The sequence below is a fragment of the Pomacea canaliculata genome, linkage group LG3, assembly GCF_003073045.1.
Source record: "Pomacea canaliculata isolate SZHN2017 linkage group LG3, ASM307304v1, whole genome shotgun sequence".
Lineage (NCBI taxonomy): Eukaryota > Metazoa > Mollusca > Gastropoda > Architaenioglossa > Ampullariidae > Pomacea > Pomacea canaliculata.
In genome coordinates this window covers 8,813,657-8,829,506 of record NC_037592.1, presented here as the reverse complement: position 1 = coordinate 8,829,506, position 15,850 = coordinate 8,813,657, and the positions used below count along the sequence as shown (strand labels likewise).

The 15,850-nt window shown below is 36.5% G+C and overlaps 2 protein-coding genes across 2 annotated transcripts; one reads left to right on the top strand and one right to left on the bottom strand.

Moving 5' to 3' along the window:
• Positions 1-2,587: 2,587 nt before the first annotated feature.
• On the top strand, positions 2,588-12,793 carry LOC112558674 (endoplasmic reticulum-Golgi intermediate compartment protein 2-like). Its single transcript, XM_025229257.1, has 11 exons — positions 2,588-2,837; positions 3,927-4,083; positions 4,485-4,593; positions 4,726-4,772; positions 5,199-5,415; positions 5,985-6,080; positions 6,594-6,652; positions 8,789-8,887; positions 9,003-9,100; positions 10,411-10,573; positions 10,924-12,793. The coding sequence occupies exons 2-11, from the start codon at positions 3,972-3,974 to the stop codon at positions 11,136-11,138; spliced, it is 1,215 nt and encodes a 404-aa protein (XP_025085042.1). The 5' UTR covers positions 2,588-2,837; positions 3,927-3,971; the 3' UTR covers positions 11,139-12,793.
• Positions 12,739-15,847, bottom strand: LOC112558675 (probable methyltransferase-like protein 15 homolog). The gene is made up of 5 exons (XM_025229258.1): positions 15,294-15,847; positions 14,855-14,994; positions 14,198-14,392; positions 13,661-13,855; positions 12,739-13,403 (listed from the first exon to the last, which is right to left on the bottom strand). Exons 1-5 carry the CDS (start codon positions 15,549-15,551, stop codon positions 12,995-12,997), a joined length of 1,197 nt encoding a protein of 398 aa, XP_025085043.1. The 5' UTR covers positions 15,552-15,847; the 3' UTR covers positions 12,739-12,994.
• Positions 15,848-15,850: the final 3 nt, after the last annotated feature.

Genomic DNA, 15,850 nt, shown 5'->3' with positions numbered 1-15,850 from the left:
TGCCTGCCCAGTCAATGGAGGACATCGAAAACGGACTACAGTACCCTACAAAGAACACCAACAAGAAATAAGTGACAAGGTGGCCGGTCCTCCACAGTTCATGACAATTGCTATCCCATAATGTCTGGGACTTTGTGTGGACGGCAAGACACAAGGGAGAGAATAAGTTCCACTGACCCAGGCCGCGACATGAGGTGTCCGTGCTAACCAGGTCACCAGGACACAGCACGGGACTCACCCGTGAAAATATTTCACATCTTCAACTGCGACATCGAAGGTTTGCTCGTGAAAACACGATCCTGGCTTTGTACAAAGCATTAACGTGTTTGTTATTGTGTCTTACAGACATTGCTTGACGTCAGCAGTACACTGCAATGTTTCTCTGACTTCCAACGATACTTCAGTCCTGCTTCTACACTTACATCGCAAGGAAGAGCTGCCGGCCGATATCCTTGTTTTTAGTAAAAAATGTATTTAATAAGTTTTTGCATAGACTGCAGTGCAGTGTACGGTTGACAATTTGATTTTATTGCAATTTGACACCGAGTTTAACTAGACAAGCTCTGGACTTAAACCCACAGATGAAACGCAGGGTTCGGAGACAGACCAGGAGGAGATCGATCCTCGGCCCAGAACCGGATCCGCTGGGGTGGTATGGTTGCGGCACTAGGAGGACAAAGAAGACTAAAAAGATAAGTGGGTTTGTGTGTGTGTGTGTGTGCTGCTTCCACCATTTTGTAAGTCTATGATCATGTTGAAAGCACAGTTACATCTGGACTTACAGGCCTACCACAGAGACGTTAATATTCGAATACCACTTCTACCTACCGCAGCGTTCTCATGGCAACCTACTATTTCTACCTACGCATCTGGTTTGTAACATCATTTCTCATCTCCATCTCTTCCCCAGAAGCACATTTTCCCGAGTTCCTCGACCATTCTCACCGGAACATGGAGATGAAGCTGAGTTTGTAAGGTGGCCAGTGACAAATCACTGTCATGTGACCCCAGCTTTCATGCTCGTTGACCAACGGTGACCTCGCCACCAGTTCTGTCCATTTTTCACGGTTCCTCAAAGCCCCATGGGGAGTTAATCACACCAGCGCTGTCCACACTTTCCATGTATCCTCCTCCCTGTATCTTTCCTCTTCTTCTGTCTTCTCTTCTCCACTTTCCTTATTGTTTGGGCATCGTAGTGTTGATTCCCTCTCCGATTTTAAAACAAATGATATCACAGATGGTTTCGCCTCTTCGAAAGTGAGACGTTTGCGATTTGTTTGTGGCTGTCGAACCTTTGCAGTCAGATGTTCCGAAATGTTTGTAAAGGAGACATGCAGGACATATAAGTCACAGGCAGAGACATTCATTTTGTCCTTTTCAGTTCGGAAAAGAATTACCTGCAGCTGATATAAATTACATCAAGCCTTATGAAACTGATATAAAGCCTTGTGGTTACTACTTCATAGCAGCTCTCAGTTCCACGTTCGCTTGGCCCAGTGACAAGAAAAAGCTCTTCTAGGAGCCTAGAGCCAGTAAACCACTCACAGTTAGCCCACTCAATGTATCATCATCGTTATTTCCTAAGATAGCAGTTTCATAATCCACTTACCGGAAATTGGCCGGCTGGTCATGAAGCCTTTGTTGAAGCGAGACATTCGATGAGATAAAATCGGAGAAGAAGGGGAACTGCCAGGGTCAAGACTGGAACTGTTTTCCCGTCAGACAATGTTTCAAAGTACAGCACCCTTTCCTTTCTTTAGCAACCTGTAGGTGAGACAAACACAAATGTTTAGCTTAGTCTCGGGATTTTTTCTAAACTGAGTATATTTGACGGCGCCATCGTTAGGACAACAAGGAAAGGACTTTCTTTGAAGTTATAAGTTGTGAGATCAGATCCCGTCCCCAACACACCTTTTTTTTTTTTTTTTTTTTTTTTTATTACCTTCTTTTCCGTACTCCCACCCGGCTAGCCTCTTGGTGACAAATTATGGTAATGATCAGTAATGCAGTGGCGTAGGAAGATGTTCGGCGTTGGGGGGGGGGCAAACTCCCTGCTGACACTGACAGTGAACGGCGTTCGCACTCGCACGGTGATGACCGTCTCCTCTCTATGTTCCCCTACCTTTCTTCTGTTCTTTGCTCTTTGTGAGGAATTACGTCTCAAATATTGGGGGGGGGGGGCAAAAGGATATTCCTCCCCCCCCGTATTTTCCTGGGGGGGGGCTGCCCCCGCTGCCCCCCTGGTTCCTACACCACTGCACTGACGTCGATTCTCGCAAAGCACGAACTCAATTGAGTCAAGTTTTTATTTTTCGGCCAGTTTAAGTAAAAAATCGCTGATGCTCATCAGATTTGTTCCTGATCCCACTATTCAGTAACTGGGTTAGTCATTAGAGAATCCTATCATGATGAATTTTAAAGGGAGTTCACTCCAGGTCTTAGCTCCTTCCAAACAAAACAACCCTTTAGAAAAATAAATATAAGGTTTTCAAAGACCACAACTGTTGATTCTTAATCATCGAATAATATTGTATATTATTCAGTGAAAAAAGTAATAGAGATAACTGTCAAAATAAAACCTAATCTTTCAAATAGCTTTACATGTCCGGCAGCGAAACATCCGCTGGAACGTGTTGTACGAAGAATTTAGTTGATGCCTACGTGGCAGTGGCAGAAACTTGACTTGCTCGTGAATTATCTCACAAAAGTGCAAGTCGTTTCTAGAACATCGCTGATCTGTGACCAGAGATCATTTACAACTAAAATTTAGTCATTCAGCTTTAATCGGCAAGTCGCAAGGCCACACAGCAAACATCTGTAACATTGTCGATTGACAGGTCGCAGCCAAAATACTAATTTATTTTCTTGTTGTACTGATAATAAATATTCTTAGTATATGTGTCTTAAAGTGACTTTTCAAGATGAATTGTTTTGATGATTAAGCGCTATTAGAATTACTATTAGAGTAACAAACAGCAGTGATATTGATCGGTATGACAGCCAGTGCGAAAGAAAACTGTAAAGAGTGAACTTGTGTAACTAGTGTGAGTTCCGTGGATGTGAGATATATTAGTCTCACTTATTCCCAAATTGGAGTTTCTTTTATGATTAAGCATATTCATGCATAAGCAACAACATGAAGGCACCAGAGTAGAAGTGGTGGTAATGGTAACGGTAGTTGTAGTTTACAGTAAGTTACCCATTGTTCTACCATCCCTACTATTGCAGCCACTGTCCAGATTTACTATGCCCTATTGATAGCATCCCATCAGAGAACATCCTGATTAATTTGTCTCCACAATACTGTGTGTCATTACATGTAATGTCATATAACTGTAGTGTTAAAAAATGATAAAATTTTAAACAGAACTTTTAAATCCTGCATTAAAGTTTAAGTAACAATACAGAGCTTTGACTGTATTGCTTATTAGTTTGTTTGCTGAAGGTGGTAGGATGAATGATAATATAGCATGAAATGTACAGTATCTCACTACAGTAATCCTTTTTTTCTGTATTTGACATCATAGAGATCCCCAAATGTGTGCATATCGTGAAGGCTGGACAATAGTAATAAGAAAAACATAGCTCTTGGTTTGCAGAGTTGATACCAGCTCTCTAAAATTTTGGTGGGAGCTTAGAACTTTAAGCTTTAAGCATAGGTGTGCAGTGGATTAATAACAACCCCCCCCCCCCCCAAAAAAAAAAAAAAAAACAGCAGAGAAGAAAGCGGCATCTCCATATTTCCACTAACAAGAATAAGTAAAAGGTAGAATTTTATAGAATTAGAAAGTTTCTCTTCGGTGCTTTGTAGTGGTATTAACAGCTTGTAATTTATTGATATAAATACTTCTTCAGTCACAACTTTTGCAATTATCATTGATTGGTAACAGTTTTATTTTACTTTAAGAATTTTTTACTTGTTTCAGTTACTGAAATTTTTAGATTGTGAAGAAACACCTTAAAAAAACAACATGCTACGGCTCAATGTTTCTAAGAAAAAGGCTCTTAAAGTGGTAAAAGAGTTAGATGCATTTCCCAAAGTCCCAGACAACTACAAAGAGACAACAGTATCAGGTGGTGGATGTAAGTAATAAAATACTCTGTTTTGAGTAATCAAAGCAGGAAATGAAAATATATATGTGTGTGTGCATAGAGAGGGTTAGTGGAGGGTAGTGTACATTTGTTGATATTCATGCATGTGTGTGCATGTATCCAAATGTTTGATAGTTACACTATAGCAATTTGCTTGTTATTGAACAAGTAGACATATAACTCAAACTAAATAATTCCGCATTCTATTTTTGTGTGACCTTGCCAGCAGCAAATATATTTTAAGCATCTCGTTAAAGTATCAAAGATTAATTATCAATCATAACTATAGCATTATCACTATGCAGTGCTAAACACTTTTTTTTGTCTATAATTGGTTTTAATGTTCTAGTCTTACTTAAACTTGAGGGAAGAATTCAAACTTTTATTTGCAGTGTCCATCCTTACATTTGTTATTATCAGCATCCTGGTCATCTCAGAAATCCAGTACTATACTAGTACAGATCTACATTTTGACTATGAAGTAGACACAAATCTTACGAGGTAATTTTGAAAACCTTTGTCTTTATGATATTTTGTCATAAAATGAAAGCACATTGCTATATTCTGCACATGCCAAAGTTAAGTATTAGTAGTCATGTGCATTTGAATGCTTGTGCGTTTTTATTGTTTCAGAAAAGTCAAGATTAACATTGATATGACTGTTGCCATGAAGTGTCATCGTGAGTATTTCTTTATATCTATAAGCTATTGTATTTTAATAACAGAAAATGACATCCGTTTCTATGCCTACAAGTGTGCCAATAGGTTATGTTAGTCTTTAAGCTACTTATAATTTTACTTCCCCAAGTAATGCTGATCTATTTCACAATGAGGGATAGTGGTCAGAGGGGCTGCAATTATGGTGTATCTGTCTTTTTCCACTTTATACCTAAATAACATGTAATCATGTGAATGAAGAATTTACTGTAATCACAGTTGAACACTTACATTGTCTCTTGTCAAATTTTAGAAATGACAGTCCTGTTACATTTCAGACGCATCTCGTACCTTAAGTTTTATATCCCCTTTTCCCACTCTCTCTGTGTGTGTATATATAAATACATAGTCTTATTTTTTTTAAATCTAATATATACTTTTGACTACAGACATAGGGGCTGATGTTCTGGACCAGACAGGTCAAGACTTATTCAGCTATGGAAAGTTAAAAGAAGAACCTACATTCTTTCGTCTGTCATCACGACAACAGGAATACCTTGATTTTATACAGCAGGTGAATGAATATCTTACACAGGAGTACCATGCCATTCAAGATTTGTTATGGCGATCCAACAAGGCGACATTTTATGGTGGCATGCCTCCAAGGTAAAAGGAAGGAACCAGATTTTACTTATTTAAGTGAGAAATGGGCTTGGGGCTTTCAGATCTTTTTGCTTTAACTGGATTCAACTTGTTTACATATGGAATTAATTTACTCAAACTACAAAAGCTGCTAAAGTGTTTTGTAAAATAAATGTAAACGAAGTGAAATATGATTTGTTAGAATCACAGCTACAGGAAAGGTAGGTAGTAAGCTTCAGTGCACCAAACAGACAATATCTGACTTGCACAGGATTGTAGACCTCAAAATTTATTTCTGACTTTGTAATTACAGCAAAAGAAAATACTAAGTTTTTTTGTAATTATCTGTGCTTACAACTAAAGAGTGCACGATCATTTAATTTCTTTGGATACAATGTTCTCAGTTTGTTAAGTAATTTCGGACTCCTGGTGATTAGTTAAGACCTAACAAAAACAAGAACTGATGTCAGAAAATGATTAAGTATTTATTTCATAACATAAGATAGCCCTGTAATATGTAGTATGGGTTACTCTACTACACTAATATATGTCTGGATATTTTTGTCACTTATTGTTTTTATTTTGCTTCACAGGGAAGATGTGCCTGAGGGACAACCAGATGCATGTCGGATTCATGGATCCTTAGAAGTTAGCAAGGTTGCTGGAAACTTTCATGTGACAGCTGGAAAGTGAGATTGATTTTCATTTTTTTTCTGTTTCAATTTCTTGAATTTATTTTATTCTGTTTTATCAAAACATATATTTTCTTGTAGACATTGGGCTAAATTAGCATGGCTGTTTCAGGTTTCTTGTGTTTTCAATTATCGTTCTTTTTTCATAAGATTATGTAAAATATCTGGTGAGTGAAAGTTAACTTTAAAGCTCTAAATGCAGTTTTCATTAGATCATTAATCATGGCATACAGTTTACACAAAAAGTGAGCTGTACTTTAAAATATTTTCCTCAGAAGCAATTGCCTAAGAAATTATAGACATTTTTTAACGAGGTAGCTTACACTTGCATAATAACCACAATCGCAACAAATACTTATCATCAGTCCCTATCAATTACCACAGCTTTTATTGTCACCCCCTCGCTAATATGAGCTCAAGGGTTAAAGAGTAAGGAAAGAGAACTTGATGTTACATGGTGTTCAGGAGTGAAGTTAATGTAGGATTCATAATAATGATGATTTGCCTCAGGTCTGTGCCAGTCATTCCCAAAGGGCATGCACATATAGCTCTCATGATTGAAGGAAGTGGTAAGACAGGATTTAATTACATTAAACATGCCCATTCCTCCTAAGTGTCACTAACCCAGCATGCTGATCACCTTAATATTGCATGACTATGACAAAATCTGTCTCATGATTTAGCAGAAAATATAATATAAACCTGCAGCTTCATTCTTATGTGTTGGTTTATTAATTTTTTTTCCTGGATCAACAGCTGTCAATCATTTATGACTAATCTGGAAGGGTCTTGGGTGGGTGAGTGGTGAGCTAATGGTCTGAGAATATTAGCAAACTTTTGATGACTTCACGTGTCTACATTCACGTTTAAATGATGTACATGTTTGAATGCTCATGCATCTGTGCATAGGTGTATGTATATGCACGTTGTATATATGTATACCTGTCTGTCAGTCTTTCGAGGCAGTTGTCACTTATGAGTTATGTGATACAACTGAAAGGTGAATTTTTATTTCAATTTTCCAATTTTTACTGTCATTTTGTATTTCTGGAACAGCTTATTTATTGCTATCACAGCTTAAAGTTTCTGCTCTGTAACCATCAGTGCATGCTAAGAAATATCCAGGATGGCTTTCTTAATTGTAAAGAATTGTTTTAATATACACTTCATCATCAGAGAGAATATAGCAATGCATTATATTAGAACTGGATATTTTCTGTCATTCCTCCTCCAGGGCTTCTGCTTACGCAAAAAATTGCGTACAGTACGCATTAAAAGTTCGGAGGACCCCTTCAATTTTCGTCAATGGGGTCCCCTTCAAATTTGGGCGAAGAACAGGGACCCCTTAAAAATCTGAAGAAGGGGTCCTTGGGACCCCAAAGAATTTAGCCTTAGCAGAAGCCCTGCTCCTCATCATTTTAAGTGTGTCATGAAGTGTTATAGACTTTTAGTTGCATAAGTGCAAAGAAAATATTTGATGGTGGTGTAAAATTCTGTGTGTTCATGCTATGTAGAGGATATATTTGCATTGCTCTAATACTTTTATGCTATGTTGTATTAACCCAGTTGTGCTCTTGTATAAATATATCCAAGTGCCTCTGTTATTATTTGTTGACCACTTGCATGTTTCATGAAATATGTTATGCATTATCATTGTAGTCCTCATATTTGATTCAAGAAGATACTAGTGCAGTCCGTAAGAATATTTGTTTTGTTGAGGCAAAAACAGGTTGGACTAGGAGAGGTCCTGTTAAAATGATACCTCACTTCAGCAAAACAGTGATGACCAGAAATACTTTTCCGTGTTTCCAGTTGCTTAGGGTCATAGCTTGTTTAATAAAGATTTATAAGCCAGAATATAATAACAGAGTGAATGTTAGGAAGTTGTCATAATATAGAAAATAAATAAAAGCCGTATGCTGCCTTGATAATAAAGTCTTAAAATAGTTTTCCTGATTTTGTTACAAAAGTTTAATAAATATTTCTCCCTGCTGTGCTATTATGAATAGCCTATAAAGAGTAGGAAGATTTTAACAGAGATAACAGAAATAATAAATTTGTTTCTGTTTAAATACATTCCAGTATGACTACTGTCTCAATGCATTTATGTATATCATATGGCACAGATTCTTTAACCATCCAGCCATTGGTCATGCCCACTACACTGTTCTTTTAGATAAGTCGGGTGAGTTCTAACCAAAAGCACAAAAAGTTGTGGGAGCACTGCGGTGATGGGAAGACTTGTATTTATTGGTCATCATTGTGTTGTCAAACCAGCATAGTCTTTCCCATCTGTACATTTTGAATACTGTTTTATCTATCTCATTTGATTGTGTCTTTTTCTGCAATAGTTAAAGAATTCTTAAAAAGATCTTTTCTGAATCAGTGTCAGTAAATACTGTTAGTAAATATAGTCAGTGTTCTGAATTTACTTTACTTATGATGCACCTAGAACTTTCACAAGTGCGTTGCTGTATTTCTTTAACTTATTTCAAATGAAATCCTTAAATGAATTTAATATTTACAAACAAATTGGTATACTTATGCAATATAATGCAAGTGCACCTTTTGACTTTCATGTAGTGTAGCCTTGCTGAGAAAAGCTGTGCAAGAGAGTTTTTGTGCATACACACACAAAGGAAAGCATTTAAAAAAATTGTAAGAGCATAAATTTTTCTTCTCATTGAGTGTTTCTGTCATGTCAGATTACAACTTTTCACATCGAATCGATCACTTCTCCTTTGGTGACCCAGTCTCTGGGGTTGTCTACCCTCTAGATGGCACTCTTTTTGTGACAGACAGCAGTAAGTACACATACTCGTTTTTTTTAAATGCACTTTTTAAATTTAGTCATTTACTTTCTGGCTTGGTACCATATTTTTACACAAGTGTTTGTATGGTCTCTTATTTTCTCCACAGACTACCACATCTTCCAATATTTTATCCAAGTTGTGCCAACTGAAGTTCGTACATATGCTGCCAGTGTTGACACTTACCAGTTTGCTGTTACAGAGCGGGTGAGTCTTTTTTGACAATGAGTAATATTTATAAAAAAATAAGGGAAATGATTGGATAAGTGGCACTAAGTCACCAAGAGGACTTACTGTGACAAGAAAATGATAGATTGAAAGGTAGGGTGTTTTTGAGAGTGCCTTGTATTTATCCCAAGGAATTTTTAACTTTATTTATTTAAACTTTTATTTTGGGGTTTGATTTGTAGCCACTTTTCTGTACTATAATTATTTAAATACTCAACATCACAATCTATTTACTTACTCAAAGTAGCAACATTTAGCACTGGTTTCCTTTCAAGACTTTCGCTGATTTCTTTTCTCTCTTTAGATTTTATAACAACAAAAGTCACATTCACATTTAAAACTCTGCAAAATAATGATTTTACTTTCTATTGTTTTGACATTGTACCAGTAAAAGTTTCATGCTCATAGTCCTGCTGATTCAGGGCTCTTGAAAATTTCTCTAAGTCGTTTATTAAACTAGTACAAATCCCCCCTCTGTCCTTCAACATCACACATGTGTATATTAAGTGCTGCAAATTAATTTTATGATCATTTGGTTCTTAAAATATACTGGGCAAGTCTAAGATTTCTTCTGAATCGTTTTTCTGTGTTTCTGTACATATAATTTGGAGCAAAGATCAAAACCAAACTAAAAAGCTGGAGAAAAGGAGAGTTAAAAAAATTCAATTTATTTCAAACAATTGATTAGTTTTCTACACAGACATTTTCCTTAACAAATTTAGGTCAGATAAGTAACTTACCAGATTCAACCACATATGCAAGGTAAGTCTTATATGAAAGCAGAAATCCACTTTCTGATAACTGGTTTATTTATATCTGATTTATATTCATGATTTCTGCTGAACTATCATTTTTTATATCTGTTATTTTCTTTTCTTTTATCGGGGACAAAAAAGATTCAGATTGTTTTTTTGTTGTTTTTTTTTGCACACTGATGCAAAAACACAATGTTGCAAACATCGAATCAAGATTTCCAGGAATTTGTGACTTAACAACTCTGTTTTTAAACCTTTCTTTGAAAAGGACCAGAATTAAAGCTAGAAGCGAGATTTTTAAAAAATTGTGAGTTAAAAAAAAATGAGATCTATGCACACATTCACCAACCATTGTCTATTGAGCACTGAGTACTAGATTAAACCATTACTTCTCAGCCAGATATCACTTGTTGCTATCACAAAATCCCATTGTGTATATGATGGGACAAGGCTTGTGTGAGAGGAGGTAAGAGACTGGTATATAATGATTTAAGATAAAAGTTTTACAGGGTTTAGTAATTCTTTGTGTTTCAGAATCGCACAATAAATCATAGAGAAGGCAGCCATGGTGTCCCTGGTATATTTGTAAAATATGACCTTTCATCTCTCCTAATACGAGTTCGAGAAGAGCACAAACCATACTGGCAATTCCTAGTTCGTTTGTGTGGAATTATTGGTGGAATATTCTCAGTTTCAGGTAAGCTTTACAAACTTACATATGGTAGGAGAAAACTTGTGGATGTAGTGAGCTGAATATTTTCTTCATCCCCTTCAGCTTTTTCTACAATAATGAGTTTTCCATTTGCTGGCTGGCCCAAGCCTTGTACCCCTGACCTGCTCTAAAGCTGACTGCACATTGTGTGTTTCAGGAATATTCCATGTAGCTATTTCGAGAAACAGATAGTCAAGTTGTTAGAGTACTGGTGTTTGAAAAAAATTGTTCAGATTTAGGTTAAATGATCTTTTAGGTGAGGTTAATATTGGAAGGACACAGTTGACCAATTTGTAAAAATATATTTGACAACTTTATTATGTCTTGCTTTTCAGGTATGTTGCAAGCCATTGTAAATTTCTGTTTGGATGTACTTTGCTGTCGGTTGAAACTGGGAAAATATGGCCACCACAGGGGAAAAGGTGATAACATCAGAGGCCTAGATTCTGCTATGTTACCTCGGGAAATGCCTGCACAGCCTCTTTTAGATTCTGCAGAACAAATGGAAGCAAGAGATGGTTTTCCATTATTGAGTTCAGGATACCGATAACATTGGAGAGGGAAACCTAAAGGAGAAAAGAATGTGTGTGAATGACTGAGCTATTGATGTTCACGATAGGCTGCTGTTTTTACATTCTTCTTCATTTTTATCTTCTTCCATAGTGAGGTTTGCTGCTAACTGGTTGGGTTTTCTATTATGATTTTGGCATTAGAGTATATTTTGGGGGACTTAGTTAAAATCTTTTGTATTATATTTTTTGCTAGATCTAAGCATTTTATTAAGATTTTATTCTCTTGTGATAAAAAGAGTGCCAACGGTGTATATATAATACGTTTTCCTTTGACTTATTGACACTTAGATATGTTAAATACAAAGCAAACTTCTACGATAACTGTCACGATGTACCCATTCACGCTCACCAGGTGGTGACAGATCTGAACAAATTTTATCAGCAGCACCAAAACTGTTATGCTTGAAGTGAAATGGATTAATATAGCTAAAGCAGAAGATTAAACTAGCATATTTAGGTTCTTAAACACTTTGACACTTGGCTATTTCAGGTGAAAACATGACCACTTAAGTTCCTCCTCCTAATTTGTAAAATAAACTTCTCTGATTCAAATTTTAATGTGTGCTTCTACTTTTCTTAAACTTATGTTGCAAGATACATCACTTAATACTCACATACCAGAAATTGAAGTATCTTAGACTTCACTAAAAGACTTCTTCCTAGAGTGTATAATTTTTTGAAGATTTTTCACAATAATTAACAGCTTATAACAGTACATTGAAATCCAGTGAATTTGTTATTGATATAATTTATATTTTGTTGATGTTTTGCAATTCCTGGCACCTTATAATGACAATATTTGATGGTGTATTGAAATCATGAGATTAATACTACAGTGAAAGTCATGCAAGCTTTTTGATTTATGTAGGCATATACAGGGTATTGTTTTACCTTGAATTTGCATAGATAATAAATTTGTTAAACGAGTATGGTAAGGCTGTCACCAACAAACTTATGTTATATCAAAAAAACAAGCTTTTTTTTCCCTGTACCATTTTTATCTTTAAAGCAAGTCAGCATCTATATGGGAATTCAGTTTAAAATTGCATGTTGCCTTTGCCATCTGATTTTATAAATATCAAGTCTAGGAGCTTTGCAATTTATGTGTGGGACAGCTATTTTGTTTTTTAATAATGATCACAAGAGTATTCATTGTTGTTGGAGGCTTTCATTTCATACACTGAATTTGTTACTGTTGGTAAGGCAGACCATACTACTGTCATTTTGCTTGTTGTGACATTTTCTGGCAGGTGATAAATGCTCAAATTTTAATAAGGTCATTGTCTTGTGAGATTCAAATATCCTTTTATCTCCTGTATCGATTCACCTGTACTGACATGTATTGAAAAAAAAATTGTGTGCTCACAGAATTCAAAAGTCATGCATTCTTATATCCTAATCCTGCTTTCAAAAACAACTTTGTTTCTCACATCTGTGCTTTTAAGATCTCTCTCTCACACACACACGTATATTTTAATTGCATACAATATACGGTAAGTGTGCATGTGAATGTATGCATTCCGTCAACTAAACTTTATAACAATTCCCATTTTCACTTATTAACAATCATTGCAAAAGTGTATGCCATTTTTTTAATCACAAAAGTGAAATAAAAAGATTTCTTTCTCAAAAAGTTTATGGATAAGTTCTGAGCATGAAACTTCTAGTAATTAAGAGATTGTAAATTTCACATTGGAAAGGACTGACTTGATTGCAAAGTTTCATCACCCACATATAAGGGTGTACAGAAGATCGTATCAGAGATGCAGTTTAGCAAGGTTAGGCAATAAAATTAGAAGATGAGGATGCAAAGTAAAGCCACCTATCTGAACTATCACACCTTAATTGCAGCCCTCAGCTTAGCTGACCTAGCCCTTGGATTGGCTTTTACCTCCTCCTCTGTAGGTGCCAGCACTTTTTTAGACAATGGTCTCCACTTTTTAGCTAGCAACTGATCTATCTTGTTTTTTGACTGAGTAATGATGGAGTTGCGGTAATGTTGACCAATTGACATGTTTATCATGTTGTCCATCTCGATGCCATGAAAATGACGCTTGACCACACGATCTTCTAAAGAATGGAATGAAATTACGACACAGCAACCCCCAGGCCTCAGGTAATGTGATGCTAGTTCAAGGCCATTGTGAAGCTCATTCAGTTCATTGTTGACAAAGATGCGCAGCGCCTGAAAGGTTCGGGTGGCTGGATGAGCATGTCTCTGAAGTTTATCTTGCTTGTAATTCCTGTTAACAAGAACCTTTCTTCTGAAAAGCAGTGACTATGGTATGCAGTATTTCTAATTTTTTACATCTGGATAAACGTTTCTGCTAGGGTATCAGAAAAAAAAAAATGAACAGGTCTATTTCCTTACAGGAAAACAACTTTTAATCATTGTCTTTTTAGCAGTAAAATAAGCTCATGGCTTTCTGAAATTACTGGCTGATTGAAGTGACAGACTGAGAAAGGCAATTATACATATGAATACTAGGATGTTGCTTACCCTTCAAATACCATGTCGACAATATCAGCCAGCTGCCTTGTACGAGATATACTGCCAAAAGCATAACGGGCATCTACAATAGCTTGAGCAATTGAGCGTGACAACCGCTCTTCTCCATAGCGTCGCAACACTAAGTGCAGTTCATCAGCATCTAATGTGTTGATCACATCAGCTGCTGTAGGCTGGTCTTGAAATCTGATTGAGACAAAAGTGCAATGCAAAATTCAATGTGTACCCTGGTTTTAAAACATAACTTCAACTCTTACGGAAAAGGTAACAGCAGGATGTCAATGCCTGTTGTAGCACTTTAACAGGGAAGTGGGGTGTAGAGCTCAAATGTTAGCACTTGACATTCTGAATTATTTCCCTCAAAATTTCAAACTGAAAAACAATCTTACATGTGTGAATGTTCTTGCCTTTCCCTTTCATGATCCAATCAGATTTTGTTTTTTGGTTGTTGTTTTTTTTAAATCCTCAAGATACTTTGATTTTTTTCACTTAGATACACAAGCATGCAAACATTCGAATCCAACTTACCTTGCTCCATCCATGCGCATGTCCAGTGGTCCATCCTGACTAAGTGAAAAACCACGCTCTGATACATCAAACTGCATTGATGATGCTCCAAGATCAAACAGAATGTTATCCACTGAACCTTTTTCAATGCTATTTTCAGCAAGATGGTTAGCCAGTTCAGAAAATCTTGCAAGGACTGGGATTACGGTTGACTGCCTGAAGAAGAAACCTGCGTTAATAGTAATATACGAAATCCAGCTAGTTGAATTACAGTAAATAGTACATAAATACTACTCAGAAACAAGAACCAGCATCGCTTGCCTGAGACGCTATGCACCTACTCACAATTGTAAAGTGTGGGAACGGTTATTAAGGAAATGGGAAAGGTTTATGTAGCGTAAAAGTATGGGGGAGGGTTTATAAAGCCTCAATATAGTGTATAAATGCATAAATAAATGTACCGTTTCCTATTTGCAGATTTTCGGTTATCGCAGGTGGTTCTGGAATGCATCTTTCGCGACAAACGAGGGATCACTGTCGTTACCTAAATAATGTTTCCACTCTGCAGGCAAAATACCTGTCTTTATTGCCTTTTTGAATATTACTGAATTTTTTTTTAAAATCTGCACAAAATACTAATGGCTACTACAATACTGCATGTAGTACTTAAATTTTTACCCTTTTCTCTCCTGCGCCATTAAGCAGGACATTTTATGTGCTACTGGATCGCGATCAACTGCTACCAATTTTAAATCAGCTGCATGGTCAAGGATCTTGTTGGAGTGTCCTCCAGCTCCATATGTCATATCAATAATTGTCTGAAAAATAGAATGACACAAATTTAAAAGTAGGGGAACTAGCATCCAATGTCCATATTATACTAATAACATCACCTCAAAACAAAAAGTTTGTGACTGTGCGTAACACTGTTCTCAAAAGAACCTTACTAAGTTCACAGGATCTATATGACACAATGATCTTCAACATAACTAAAAATACTTCTGACTCTGCACTCAGAAAAGTTCCTGAATAAATGCAAATATGAAAGGATCAAACAGTATTGGTCTGAAATAATCATTTGAACCAATACACAAGCACCTGTACATATCGCACCTACTTGTCCGTTTCTTGGATTTAGGATTTCTAAAACTTCGTTTGCCATGACAGGAATGTGTGGCTGTCTCGCTGGACTAAACTGATCCGCTGTTGATGGTGCTCTCCCATCGTAATTGCCTTTCGAACCGGACAGCACTTCTCCGGTTTTCGAAATACCAGAATGTGATGTGACATCTGATATGTTTAAGCCCTTTGTCAAATATTCTAAGCCTTTTAATCGCAGCAGACCTTTAAGATGCTTTCTCAGGCAATAAGACATGTTGATATAAATATATACTGGCACACAAATTAATCAAACATGAAAGCTAGGATGAGAGAATTTCATCCCCCGATCATTATCAGTTATCTGTCGTCTGCTTTTCAACGGCAAAAACTGCGTTTCAGAAATGAGGAAAAAACGATCATCAAATGGATGTTCATATAGTGCAGTAAAATTAAATGTTTCTCAAAGTGGTTTTCGTCAGAAAGCTACGAGAAAAACAAATTTGTTGGGGGAGAGAAAGCTTTCCGATCGGAGTCACACCTCTATAGCAAACATGCCAGTTACAGGGCGGAAGT